This window comes from Neomonachus schauinslandi, chromosome 15 (assembly GCF_002201575.2).
Source record: "Neomonachus schauinslandi chromosome 15, ASM220157v2, whole genome shotgun sequence".
In the NCBI taxonomy this organism is placed as follows: domain Eukaryota; kingdom Metazoa; phylum Chordata; class Mammalia; order Carnivora; family Phocidae; genus Neomonachus; species Neomonachus schauinslandi.
The window spans coordinates 46,235,907-46,250,963 of record NC_058417.1 but is presented as its reverse complement, the minus strand read 5'-3'; the positions used below and the strand labels follow the sequence as shown (position 1 = coordinate 46,250,963).

At 43.3% G+C, this 15,057-nt stretch overlaps 1 protein-coding gene across 1 annotated transcript in view; it reads left to right on the top strand.

Moving 5' to 3' along the window:
- Positions 1–15,057, top strand: part of PITPNC1 (phosphatidylinositol transfer protein cytoplasmic 1) — a 242,189-nt gene that overhangs the window by 158,930 nt on the left and 68,202 nt on the right. The window contains exon 5 of the mRNA XM_044921611.1: positions 523–594. Coding sequence (XP_044777546.1) covers positions 523–594 — 72 coding nt within the window. The remainder of the gene's footprint in view (positions 1–522; positions 595–15,057) is intronic.

The following is a 15,057-nucleotide window of genomic DNA, read 5'->3' as shown; positions in this document are numbered from 1 at the left end:
GCCGGGGTTCAGCAAAGTTAATTGACTTGACCCAAGTCACACCGTCAAGTGATAAACTCAAAACCAAAACCCAGGTGTGTCTGACGTCAATCATTTGTTATCTTAAAGTTCTCCTACTGTATACCACCTCCCTAGCTTTCTATGAATATTTATATCAGGGTTAAGGCTGGGTCCCCAAGTATCCAGCAGTGACAGTTTCTCCTGCAAAGGTAAGCACCCCAGAACTGGAACTGCCTGTTTCAGGGTTTGCTTTTCCAAAGCCTGTCGTAGGACTCGCAGAACATACTCCTTTTAGAAATGGACAACATGCCTTCCATTGCTTGGTCATTCACTCTGGCCTGACTTCTGGATGCAAGTGTGTTCATGTTGCCAAAGGTGGCTTTCTGTCTGAATTTGGATATTGACCTAGTATCGGGAGGAGTGCTCCCAGCATGATGGTCATGTATACCATCCAGAGGCTATACAGCGAATGTGAAGAGAGGAAAAATGGTATGCTAATGAAACTTTACTTTTTTCCCATAGTGTTCCTTTCTGCCGAAATTCTCCATTCATATAGAAACCAAGTATGAGGACAACAAAGGAAGCAACGACCGCGTGAGTAGGGCGCGCCCCCCCCCCCCGCCCCCCATTCCGTACTGTGCCCTCACCCCCTGGGCTCTGAGAGTCACGACTGTGCCTGGGACCTTGGAGAAGCTCTAGCATTTGCTTTCTGGGACCATTTCCCTGGGATTTCTCCCTGGAATTTCTTTGTTGTCTAGCCTTTCTTCCCATCTTTACGTCCTTTCCATGGACCTCTGTGCAGAAATCTCGGTGACCTAGAATGATTGTCATTGGCGTTTGAGGGGGATGGTGGGGACCTTGAGTTCCAGGATTTACTTTCAGATCACTGGATTGAGCATACATCTTCTCAGTGACTATTAACATTTACTTAGAAAAATGAGTACAGGGATGCCTGGGTGGCTCAATCGGTTGAGCGTCTGCGTTTGGCTCAAGTCGTGATCCCAGGGTTCTGGGATTGAGCTCCATGTTGGGCTCCCTGCTCGGTGGGGAGTCTGCTTCTCCTTCTGTCCCTCCCCCTCCCCGTGCTTTCTTTCTCTCTCAAATAAATAAAATCTTAAAAAAAAGAAAAGAAAAATGAATACTACCAAATATATATGTGTGAATACTGTATAGATTTTTTAGACTATGATTATGTTCACATATATACACTAATACACATATATCCCATGTTAAAATCAGTGTACCCCTCCTGCAAATTACTAACTTTATGGGACAAGCCGAGTCTTTGTAGATCAGCCCCATACTTTATTAGTATTGCTGAGAATCCATCTTCTGACCTGGCTTTTCCCCCAGCCTCTTTCTGTTGGGGCAGTGTCATTTTGAGTTGCCTTTCACTTTGGGAGTGGATGTTTTGCCCTGTCAAGAGCCTCACCCTAAGATTGGACTCTGGGTTCCATTGGGACCCACTGAAGGAAGAGCCTAGATCTAGAAGCTGCAGAGCTTCACCTATTAATTTCTACTTCATTTACATGTTTTGCTTTTGTGGAGAAAGATGAATATTAAGATTGTGTCAAAATGGTCAAGAGAGTGTTTCCTGACAAGGTGACCCTTTCGGCTCAGGTCTTGAACCCAGGGTCCTGGGATCCAGTCCCGCATCAGGCTCCTTGCTTGGTGGGGAGCCTGCTTCTCCCTCTGCCTGCCACGCCCCCCTGCTTGTGCTCTCTCTCTGATAAATAAATAAATAAATAAAATCTTTAAAAAAAAAAAAAAAAAAGGAAGTTCCTGCCTATGGCAGGAACAGATTCTTCTGGAAGCTACAGGTATATTTGTGGGGGAACACAGGTTGTCCTTTTCAAAGTGGAGTCTGCCCGGACAGAGCTAGAGTGGTTCCCAAGGGGCATCACTCAAGAGCTCTGTTTCACAGCAGCTTGGTGTGGGAGGACACTCATTCCTTCATGCAGTATTCAGCAAGGGCATATCAAGCACCTTCTCTTTTGAGTATGCGTATGTATGAGTTGCATGCAGGTATTAAAAATGCAGACTCATTTCTCAAACTTCAGGTACTCATAGCTCAGCTGGAGGAAAAACCAACATAATAAAAACATAAGCATGATAATGGGCTTCCCTCCCTTCAGTGCAGAGTTGACACTGCTAAGCCCTCAGAGTTGGAAAGACCTTAAAAAGCAGCGTTCAGTCATGACCTCTCCACGGTAGTCCCCCCCTTCTGTGTGGGGGACACATTCCAAGACCCCCACTGGATGCCTGAAACCACAGATAATACCAAACCGCATATACACCTGTTTCTTCTTATATATCCATACCTATTATAAAGTTTAACTTATAAATTAGGCACAAATAAGGGATTAAGAGCAACAATGCTCAAATAGAACAATTAGAACAATATTTTGTAGTAAAAATTATATGAATAGGATCTCTCTCACTCTCTCAAAATATCTTACTGTACTTTAGTCACCCTTCTTGTGATGATGTAAGATGATAAAATGCCTACGTGATGAGATGAAGGGTGGTGAATGGTGTAGGCATAGTGTCCTACCATTAGGCTGCTACTGACCCTTTGATGACAGGTCAGAAGGAGGTTCATCTACTTCCAGGCCACGGTTGACCACACGTAACTGAATCCATGGAAAGCGAAATGCGGATAAGGGGATATTACTATATTTGCAGGGACTGACGTGGCTTTTACCTGGTCACTTCATCTTCTTGAACTAAGTTAAGAAACCTGCAGGTTATCAGGGGTCGGCAGACTACTTTTTTTGTAAATCAAGTTTTCCTGGAACACAGTCACACTCATTTGGGTATTATCAAGGCTGCTTTCCTGCTACAACAGCAGAGTTGTATACTTGCAACAGAGCTCATATGGCCCATAAAGCCTAAACTATTTACTACCTGAAAAAAGTTTGCTAACCCCTGGTTGGAGAGACTCAAATCAGAACAGCACCCACCAGATCTCAGAATTTGACCCAATCAATAGATGTCACCAGCCGTCCCAGCCGAATGCCTTCTCCAGAATTCCTGAACTTTTCAGGGGAGAGAAGAATCCAACTGGCTGGGGTACTCTCAGGATCCCCAATGGTTAGCATCCCTTAGTGGTTGGTAACCTCAAGGGAAAAGTTTAGGACCATATCCTTGTCAGCAGCCTGAAATAAGACGTCCTTTGATGGCCAAGTACATCAAAACCTCAACGTCTAAAATAATGTTACATCGTCTTTAAACTTGAACCTTTGTAAAATAATGACTTCTCTGATTGGGAAACTAATACATGGTTATTAAAACTTGGGAAATGCGGGGCGCCTGGGTGGCTCAGTCGTTAAGCATCTGCCTTCGGCTCAGGTCATGATCCCAGGGTCCTGGGATCGAGCCCCGCATCGGGCTCCCTGCTCAGCGGGAAGCCTGCTTCTCCCTCCTCCACTCCCCCTGCTTGTGTTCCCTCTCTCGCTGTGTCTCTCTCTGTCAAATAAATAAATAAAATCTTTAAACAAAACAAAACAAAACAAAAAACTTGGGAAATGCAAAAGAGGCACCCCTTCTCCCAAAAAAAGAAAAGAAAAACCAATAGTTTTTCTATAATTCCAAGATTACTGCTGATAGCACTTCATGTTCATGGGGCAGATCACCATAAATTTATTTTTTAGCCAGTTCTCCCAAAACTGAATCACACAGTATGCTGTTTTTAACATGTCATGAGGTATCCTTCCCTGTATGATTTTTAAATGGCTGCACTGTATTCCATACTTAAGTGTACTTCTTTAAACAATTGCCGGACACTTGATATTGAAATGGGCTTGACTGTTTTGACTTTTTGATGTAGCTGAGGACCATCAGGGAAAGGCTGATACAGAGCAGACACACCTGAACTGCGTTAGCCAGCCCAATCTGAAAACATGGCGTGGGGAATGTTTTCGAATGTCTCAGTCTTTATAAACACATTCCCTTGCTTTCTCTTTTTCCCTGTGGTTCTGTCCTCATGAGTAGGTAAAACCTGCCCCATTTGTAGAGGTGTGAAGGGATGTGCAGGCTCATCATGATCCTTATAGGTTGATAGGACCAGCGTGATCTTCTGGTTTATTCTCTCTGCTCAATTCAACTAGTCAAAAAAAATGTACATGGTTGTCATTTTATTATCCCGTATCCCTTTGTGGCGGGTGCTAAGTTCTTTATTTTATTTTATTATTTTTTAAAGATTTTATTTATTTATTTGAGACAGAGAGAATGAGAGAGAGCACATGAGACGGGGGAAGGTCAGAGGGAGAAGCAGACTCCCCGCCGAGCAGGGAGCCCGATGCGGGACTCGATCCAGGGACTCCAGGATCATGACCTGAGCCGAAGGCAGTCGCTTAACCAACTGAGCCACCCAGGCGCCCGCTAAGTTCTTTTTACTACTCTGGTAGGATCTTAAAATCCCAGGTTAGCCACCTGAAAGTCAGGATCCATGGTTGGCATCAGCATCCTCCATCCACATCCTCTGTCCATGCTCTCTGAGATTTAGTCTGGCCCATAAGAGAAGCGCTGAGCACTTGGGTGCTTGTAGGTGGTCCTTGTCAACACAATTTGCTTCCTCTGGGAGAAATGTGAGCCCTGGCCCCCTGTATTGCCTCCTTCCCCCTCAGCTTGCTGACTCTGAGACCACCCGTGGGGCCTGCACCACATCTCTCTGTCATGGCGCCCAGTTTGTCCAGGTTCCCATCCCAGCCTCTGCCTGGCTGCACTCCATAGATCCCCAGGTCTTGCTTCGGAGGCCACAGGACCAGACAGACCAGCCCTGGCCTGATCAAACTTCTTGGCCAATTCACCTTCCTCCGATTTCCATATTCAACAGCAGCTGTTGGGTCACCCAGCTGCTTCGAGGTTGGTCCCAGGGAGGCGGAAAAGGAAGACTTCATTGGTTTTCATTCACACTTGTTACTGCCTCAAAATCAGAACATGGCAAATATATATTCATGTAATAATACTTTCATTATTAAAAGATAACTTTGTCCAGGGGTTCAAAACTAGAGCCTCAAGCAGATGTCGTGTGCTGCCATGCTCTTTTTCTGTCCAGGGAGGAGTACGGAATTGTTGGTGGGAGGCAGAGTTGCTAGAAAATGTAGTGCAGTAATGGGTATTTCTCCGGTCTCATTGCTTTGCCAAATTATTTAATAAACTCAGCTTATTTCTTTGCATTTTCTGGGTATATAGTCTTATCATTCAGCTAGCATCCTTCATACCGTTATCTGCACCGTTTCCTCCTCTACCTGCCAGACACGTAATGAAATTGATGTCGGACGATAAGAAGCAGTAATTAAATTGAAAGACGCTAGTGATAATCATATTGATTAGTGATTGAATAGAGTACATTTTTTTAAAGATTTTATTTATTTATTTGAGAGAGAGAGAGTGAGAGAGACAGCACATGAGAGGGTCAGAGGGAGAAGCAGACTCCCTGCTGAGCAGGGAGCCCGACGCGGGACTCGATCCCTGGACTCCAGGATCATGACCTGAGCCGAAGGCAGTCGCTTAACCAACTGAGCCACCCAGGCGCCCTGAATAGAGTACTTTTGTTATCCCATTATCCATCACCATACAAGTAATTTTTTTACGTGACCCCATATTTAGTTAAAAAAAAAAAAATAGCAGTGGGATGACTGGCTATAAATATCTTCTCCTTGTTAAAATAAAACTCGTATTTATGATAGTGAAAACCTGTAAGTTGTGATTACATTAACCAGGACACAGTGGGAAAGTTGTCTTAAATTGAAGCCCATTTATTTTATGCGCATAATAATGAGAATTATTTAGGTTTTAATTAGTGCTGGGGAGGATGGCACCATGCCAAGGTAGGGTTCTGTTGTTTGTCTGAGGCCATAAATCTAGATCTGGGAGAGAAAGTGCTTTACACACGTGTGGCAGCTACTGCCGGGTTACTGTGGCTCTGTGGGGTTAATGGGGAGCAGACTCACCTTTATTTCCTCTTCCAAACAAAGGCAGCACCATTTAATGCAGTGGCTCTCAACCTTGGCTGCACATTGGACTTACCTGAGAAATTTTAACAACAGCTCCTGGCTGAGTTCCACCCTCTGGGATTCTGATTTAATTGGTCCTGGGTGCAGACTGGTCTCAACCAGCCAGCACACAGGAAGGATAGAACACTGTGCCTCTAGTAATGCCAAATTCTCCAACTGCGAGTGTCTGCAGTTTTAGAAAGTCCATCCTCTAGTTAATGGAGGGGAGATGCAACCCCCCCCCCCCCAATTTGGGGATCTAGACCAATGATTCTCAATGGAGGCTACATATTAAAGTCACCTGGGAAGCTTTAGCACTCCCTGATGCCACTGTCCCATCCCCCGGGGCTCTGATTTCATTGGTCAGGGCTGGGGGTCCAAGCACTGGGATTTATAAAGCTCTCCCAGGTGAATCTTAGGGGGGGGGTCAAGGCGGAGAAGTACAGGTTTTAAAAGGAAATATTAAGTGCTATTTAAAACCAACTATGGGGGTGCCTGGGTGGCTCAGTCGTTAAGCATCTGCCTTCGGCTCAGGTCATGATCCCAGGGTCCTGGGATCGAGCCCCACATCGGGCTCCCTGCTCCGCGGGAAGCCTGCTTCTCCCTCTCCCATTCCCCCTGCTGTGTTCCCTCTCTCGCTGTGTCTCTCTCCGTCAAATAAATAAATAAAATCTTTTAAAAAATAAAAAATAAAACCAACTGTGAAGACAGGAAATCAGGTACTCCCAATTTCTTCACTGCTTCATATCCCTGGAAACAGAATAGTTTACAAAAAGCATGTTTATATAACCACCAGCACCACCTACCCCCCACACACACACACAATAAAAGGGCCTTAGGGCACCGTATTTATTCTTGTTTGGCCATTATTCCTCAGCAACAAAACTCCTCTGAGCAGATGGAAAGAATGTCCAGCTTAGTTCCTGGAAGTGTGAGTCTGGTCCTTCACAGAGCTCTCCTTGGAGGCTCCCTAAAAGTGGTATGTGGATCTATTTAGTTTCTAGTTGTAATCAAAGAACACAAAGTTGTTCTTTGTGAAACAGAAAGATCAGTATTGAGGTCTCAGCTGCGCCGTGACCTTAGGCAGTGGTTTCTTTATCAAGAAAATAGAGTAAATAATGCTTGCATCACAGCGTGGAGGATCCAGACAGGTTCATTTACCTGGAAACACTTCATAAACTGTAAAGTGCCATGAAAATACTAGGTGCTTCTTCTGTCACGGTCATACCCGGGAATTAACTGTATTGATGATCTCCTAACGAGACTCTGCTTTTGTCTGAATTGCCAATAAGCCGTTTCTTGTTCAACAAATGTTGAGTGCTAATGGGCCAAGCATTATAAGAAGCGGTGAGGATGCAGCAATAAGGCAGACAAAGCCTCTGCTACTCCTGGAGTGGGGAAAAGCGGATAATAAGCAAGTAAACAATTCCAGCTGTAGTCAATGCAAAGCAGGCAAGAAATAGGGTGGAGGGGGTACTCGGTTTGAAGCCAAGTGGTCAGGAAATGCCTCTCAGAAGAGGTGATAGGTCCAGGTGAGATGTGAGCATGGAAGAAGCCAACCATCTGCAGGGTTGTCCAGGACAGGGGCTGAGTTGTGTCCTCCCAGAATCCCTATGTTGAAGTACCTCAGAATATCACTGTGTTTGGAGATCAGGCTTTGAGGGGGTGATTAAATTAAATGAGGCCATTGCGATGGGCCATAATCCAACCTGTTGGCCTTAAAGAAGAGAAAACTTGGACACACAAAACTCGGGGCGCATGAGCCCAGAGGAAAGACCATATGAGAAGACTGCATGAGAAACACAGCAAAAAGATGGCCACCTGCAGTCTGAAGGGAGATGTCTCAAAGAAACTAAACCTGCCAACGCTTTGATGGTGGACTTTGAGCCTCCAGAACTGTGAGAAAATAGGATTAGGTTGTTTAAGCCACTCAATCTCTGATATTTTGTTATGGCCGCCCTAGCAAGCTAATGTAGGGACAGTAAAGGCCAAGGCCTCAGGATCTGACATGGCCTGGCACATTCCAGAAAACCAGTGGCCAGAGCATTAGCTGGTAGGAAATGAGTTTTGTGGGGTTTTTTTTTTTCTTTTAAGTATCAGGGGCGCCTGGTTGGCTCAGTAGGAAGACCTTGTGACTCTTGATCTCAGGGTCGTGAGTTCGAGCCCTACACTGGGATTACTTAAATAAACAAACGTTAAGAAAAAAAGTATTGGAAGCCAGATGATGTAAGACCTATGAGCCCATGGCAAAGAGTTTGGATTTTAGTACAGTGGGAAGTTATGCAAGGATTTTAAACAAAGGCAAAACACGATATTTATGAGGTTTTGAAATAAACTTTTTGGTTTGGAATAATCTTAAATTTACACTAAATTTGCAAAGATAGTACAGAGAGTTCGCATGTACCTTTTATCCAGCTTCCCCTAGCGTTGTCATCCCCTAAACGATGACCCTGTTACATTTCTCAAAACTGCGGACCTGGTTCAGGTTTCACCAGATTTTCCCACTAAAGTCCTTTTTCTGTTCTAGAATCCAGTTTAAGAGACCACGTTACTTTACGTCATTTATGTTTTTAGATGTTTGCTCTAGCCGTTCTGTGGAGAATGGGGGGTAAGAGAGCAAGATGGGAAGCGGGGAGTCTAGTTGGCAAATGATCGCAATCATCCAGACCAAAGGTAATGGTGGCTTGGGCTGGAGAGATGACGGTGGATAAAGAGAGCAAGGATAGATGTATTTTGGAGACAGACTGATTTTCTGTTGGACTTGATGCACTAGAGGGGGGCAAAAGAAGTCTGACCTCAGGATATCCAGCTTTGTCTACTGACCCTGATTGGCATGGTGGGGAGCAGGGGAGAGAATCAAGAGTTCTACTTGAGACACAATCAGTTTGAGGTGCCATTGAGACTTACAAGTGAAAACAGCAGGTAAGGAGCTGGATGTATGAATCTGGGGTTCAGAGAGAGGTGTAGGCCATGATTCAGAGAATGAAATGAGGCAGGTTATCTAGGGAGAGAAGTCATAGCAAAAAGAAAGCTCCGAAGCTCCAGGATGGAGAGCACCCTGGTCCTGGGAAGGACCTTCCCTTCCCATGGCTTTCAAGTCCAGCTTCTGACTATTATCTTTTCTAAGACTCATTTTCCAGGCACTTGGGGGGCTTGGTCAGTGGAGCAAGCAACTCTTGATCTCGGGGTTGTGAGTTCGATCCCCACATTGGGTGCAGAGATTACTTTAAAAAAATCTTAAAAAAAAAAAACAAAACACTAATTTTTAATCACAAAATTGGGTTTGGTTTTAGGGAATTAGATTATCTCATTAACTGAGAAATCTAGTTTCTTCTCTTGGGTGGGTGCCTTCTTTCAATGAATTGAGTAAACATTTCAATTCTTTGACTTTGCCTAACTTGCATTGCCTTGGGGAATTGGCCAGAAATGTTCTCCTCCTGACCACAAATAGCTTTCACTGGTAGACTGACAAAAAGGGAATTTTATCATAAGAACTCTGTTTATTGAGGATTTATTATTGCAGTAGTCATCATGAAGTTTGTTTCATTATTAGTATTACTTTTGTATTTTTAACATCAAGAGGGCAACATGGATGGATGTAAGGTAAAATAATTTATTTACAGATGTCAAAGTTTGCTAAAATTAATTTGTACAGTAAGGTGGCGGTGAGAACTCTAGAATCCATATTTAGAGGTCTCTGAAGCTGATTATCTTTTCCTCAAATGGCTTCTCATTGAGGCTTACAGAAAAAAAAAAAAAACATTTGCTTTATTTTTAGATGTGATCTCTGGTGTCTTCAACTTTTATGGTTCTGTTTTTAACCTTATATTATTATAACCAGCCACCTACAAAATCTGCAATTTTCTCTAATAAATCAGTACGTGCTAAAAAGAAGTTGGCACAAAACACCTCCATTTGCAGTTTCAAAGGATTATTATCCACTTTGGTCCATGAAGTGGAAAGTCAATGTCCTTGCTCATTCGGTGTCTAATAGTATCATTTTGAGGACAATGGGAAACAGATCATGTTTGATTCCTTAAGACGGTGCCTTTGCTATCTGTGGTACAATTTGTGATCTGAGAGGCTGGATGTAAAAGATGTGAGCAAAAGCAGCATCTATCCAGCTAGCTTTGTAATTTTCAAAGTTATAGTCAGAATAGTCAGGCTATATTAATAGATATAGCTTAAAGCAGTATTTGCTTTCTGTCGAAGCTTGGTTCACTGACGCTGTGGTAAATCCAAAAAGACTTGACTGTTAGTACTAAGGGTTGGGAAGACAGTTTACCAAACTGGTCAGAAGCAGCATAATCAAAGGGACAAGGCTGAATCATGGTTGGGAAACCAGAAATCAGGGTTGGGAAAGGAAGGCCAACTATCAAGGTCTAGAAGACCGTTTTACAGCTATTACAGTAATAATTGGCTCAAACAAGAGTCATCAATGGATGCTAAAACCATTGAATGAAACAGTATTGGGGAACAGGAATTCACCCTGTCTCAAAGTATCACCCCAGAGATTATGTATTAATTACAAACAGTGGAGGAGTCCAGTGGATACCATCAAGTAAGCAAATTTTGCATCACCAGTAATAGGACACACTGACAGTGTGCCTCCCATTCTGACACACTAGAGAACACAGCATCCCGGTGGATTATCCTTACCAAAAATGTTTCACCTGAATCAATGAGGAGGAAACAATCAGACAAATCCAAATTGAAAGACATTCTATAAAACAGCTAGCGACAACGTTTTCAAAGAACATGTCATGAACCTAGGGAACTGCCCCAGATTAAAGACTAAAGTAATTCAACTACTGAATTTAAGGCCCAAAGCCATGATTAGATTCTGAATTAAGGGGGGATGGGCCAGTGCAGAGGACAAGAAGAGATATTCTTGGGACATTTGGGGAAACCTAAGTCTGGACCTATATATTAGGTAATAAGGTACAGTATTGAGGCAATATTAAATTTCTTGCCTGTGATCTTTATCCCCATATACACATGTGTGTATATGGAATGTTTTTGTTCCCAGGAGATACATGCTGACATATTCAAGAATGAAGAATCAGCCAACGTATCTTACTCTCACATGGCATAACCAAAAACAAATTTTTATTTATATATGCGGGTTTTTTTCTTTAAAAAAGTCATATAGGGACGCCTGGGTGGCTCAGTCGGTTAAGCGGCTGCCTTCAGCTCAGGTCATGATCCCAGGGTCCTGGGATTGAGTCCCACATCGGGCCCCCTGCCCAGCGGGGAACCTGCTTCTCCCTCTCTCTCTGCCTGCTGCTGCCCCTGCTTGTGCGCGCTCTCTCTCTGACAAATAAATAAATAAAATCTTTAAAAAAATAAAATAAATAAAGAAGTCATATAAAAATTGAGGAACTATGCACAATGTTGCAGTGAGATGTCAAATAACTTACTAAAGGTTACACAATGAGTCTTTTGTTTTTCTTTTTTTGTAGCCATGAAGCAGAAGTTTTTAGTCCTCTTTCTTTCCAGTGATACCCTTTTTTTTTTTTTAAGATTTTTAAGATTTTTATTTTATTATATGAGAGAGTGAGAGTGCAAGCATGAGCAGGGGGAGGGGCAGAGGGACAAACAGACTCCCTGCTGAGCACTCCATCCCAGGACCCTGGGATCATGACCTGAGCCAAAGGCAGATGCTTAACTGACTGAGCCACCCAGGTACCCCATTTTCCAGTGATATCCTGATTTCGTTAATGAAACAGGAAAAAAATTAGCCTACTCATAACTATTATAAGCATCAACGTTGATTCTGCTCACCCAAAAGATGTTTATGAATTGGAGATCTTTTTGAATTGTAGAAACCCTAGGTTCTTTCTGAGTAATTTCACGTAATAGGATATCTCCTGAAGTTTTGAAGAGTTAGATGGAGATGATTGAGACCTGCCTTCTAAGTGTGCCCTTCTGCTAAGGGTTAGAGCCCAGGCTGTGTGCCTCTCTAGATGTTTGTATACTACCATATTTGTGCCTCCCTCCCTACAGCACTTGTCAGGCTAGCTAATAATTGCTCATTTAATCATCTGTCTCGCCAAATGCATTTAAAGCTCATATGAGGTCAGATAGCATGATTAATACCAAGACACCTTTAAGGTACCTAGGAACAATTTAACTTTTATAAACTAAAGGGGCATAACAAAGACCTGAATAAATGATAAATGCTCCATATTCCTGGATGGGAAAACTAAATACAGTGAAGAATTAGCCATTTTCTAAATTAATTTCCAAATTAAATGTAATTCCATTCAAAATCCCAACAGGAGGGGAGCCTGGGTGGCTCAGTTGGTTAAGCGACTGCCTTCGGCTCCGGTCATGATCCTGGAGTCCCTGGATCGAGTCCCGCATCAGGCTCCCTGCTCAGCAGGGAGTCTGCTTCTCCCTCTCCCGCTCCCCCCTCTTGTGCTCTTTCTCTCTCTCATTCTCTCTCTCAAATAAATAAATAAAATCTTAAAAAAAAAAAAATCCCAACAGGATTGTCATAAATTGATTGTAAAATTAAAATGAAGAAGAAAAGTCTAAAAATAGCAAGAACAAATTTCGGACAAAGAACAAGGAGAGGAGCAGCACCTGGGTGGCTCAGTCAGTTAAGCATCTGACTTGATTTTGGCTCAGGTTGTGATCTCAGGGTCATGAGATTGAGCCCCGTGTCCAGCTCCACACTGGGCATGGAGCCTGATTAAGATTCCCTCTTTCCCTCTCTCTCTGACCCCTGACCCCTGCCTCACTAGCACTCTTTCTCTCTCTCATAAAAAAAAAAAAAAAAAAAAAAGGAGAAGAGAATCAACCCCCCAAAAAAAAAAAACAAATTAAAAAAGTGTGGTAATAAAAGAAAAAATAAAATTTTATTTTACTGATAATGGGAGTTTGATATATAGTAGATAAAGCATCTCAATTTAATAGGGAGAAAGGATACTGGGTGATTTTCTCAGAAAATAATGTTTAAGTCAATTGACATTTCAAATGGAAAAATAAAATGTTAGATCCCTACCTCACTCCATATTAAAAAAGAAGCTCCAGGAGTTTAGAAACCTCAGTGTGGGTAACCATTAAAATCACTTAAGTGTCTTTTGTTTATGGATACCTTTACATATTGTATGAAATACAGAGTTTATCAAAATATGGACCTGGTTCACAACAAATTTGCAATAGCTGCCAACCTGGAGTAGAAGTGGAAGGGATTTCAACTTTAAATGTGAAAATTTCGGGACGCCTGGGTGGCTCAGTCGGTTAAGCATCTGCCTTTGGCTCAGGTCATGATCCCAGGGTTCTGGGATCGAGCCCCGCATCAGGTTCTCTGCTCAGCCAGGAGTCTGCTTCTCCCTCTCCCTCTGCTGCCGCTCTGCCTACTTCTGTTCTCTATCTCTCTGTCAAATAAATAAATAAAATCTTAAAAATATATATATATATAAGGCACAGTTTTCCTATTTATTTACCTAGAGCTTTGTGTTTGTTTGTTGAGCCCAGTTGTTGGTACCTCAGTGAATGTGTTGCTTACACCTGATGGTGACCAGCAACCTTTGGGTCTTGGAGCACCTTGGATGAGGACACTTTAGGAATCTGCCCAAAGCTAGCAGCTGGCCAGGCCCATTTAGCAGGATGATTTACTAGATTCAGAGAACTCACCAACCTTGAACCAGGCAGGGTCCAAAGCAGGGCTCAGGCAGTCAATGGTAAGTCTTCCCCAGCTGTGAAAAGGGGGACGCGACAGCCACTTCAGGAGGTTATTGGGAGGATTTGGTGAGAGGATGCATGTCAGATACTCCATAAACAGTGGTTCTTTTCTCCTCTTTCACTTCAGCTATGCTTCACGAAAACCACTTCAGAATTAGACTCTCAGGGATCTACAGGCAGAGAAGTTAGTTGAGTTCTTTCAGAGGAAAGGTGCTTGTTCTCACATTTTCAGTGTCTGCAGTCTCTTCCCTTTTTCAGCCATCCAGAATGGGGCCTCCTCGAACATAAGCTGAAAGGACACATGTCCCTGGGAGATTGTAAGTTCCCTTTTCCAAGGTGGAGGAGGGAGTGATCACAGGCTGGAGCCCTGGACCCTCTGTCTGGTGACCTCTTGGCTGGAGGTTGGGAATTCTGGTTTCAGAACCAGTCCTAACCTTGGCTTTCACTCACCTGTATGGGATCTTGATTGGCACATCTTGGCAGCTCCAAGAGGTGACAGACATCTGTCCTCTTGTTCCAAAATAGTCATCAGCAGGATGGCGGCAGAATGGTGGAGGGAGGCAGGCTGCAGTTGGGTTTGATTCCTGGGTCAGCTGCTTTGCTGGTTAAGGCATGTTACTTTACCTCTTTGTGACCCATAAATGGGTTTAACCATAGTTCCTCCTCATTGGGTACTTGGGAAGATTCAATGTGTTAATCATGAAAAGGGCTACGAGTGGTGCTTGGTTCACATAGTAGGTTCTCAACACGTTAGCTGTAACTGGCATTTCCGTGTCTCATCAAGTCTAAGGTGGCCACTGATTTTTACTTTTTAACCACCCTAAAAATGAGATGTGTGTTGGAGTTGATGGCATTTGTGCAATTATAAGTGGTAGCTTTTTTGGGGGGGGCGGGGTGCTGTGACTGGTAATGTCTTAAATTCAGTGTGACTTCAACATGAGTCGTCCTGTACAGGATGTCGGGATGTCTGAATAGTGAATTTAAGCACCGAATAATGTTTGCATGTCAAGTGTGAACATTGATCTGGCTTCTGCCAAAGAGCAGTCATTGATTAATAAGCTCTTCAGTTATTCAGGCCTGGAAGCTGGTGTGTTAACTTTTCCCCGGGCACTGCCTGTCTTCCTCGTGCAGTGAATGACTTGATAGAGCTCTAGAAAAGGAACAGGTGACTCTTCTCCACTAATGGGTTCAGAGCCATCATCTTGGCAAAATGGATTTCTCTCTAAAATCCCTGGATGTCATCTCGCTGATAAATACCTCCAAGGACAAAGTCTCTGCTAGTATTTTAGTCTTTAAAAAAAAAGGGGGGGGGGCAAGGGGAAGACAGGGGCTGACCTTATGGAAAAGAAGTTAATGATTTCCAGTG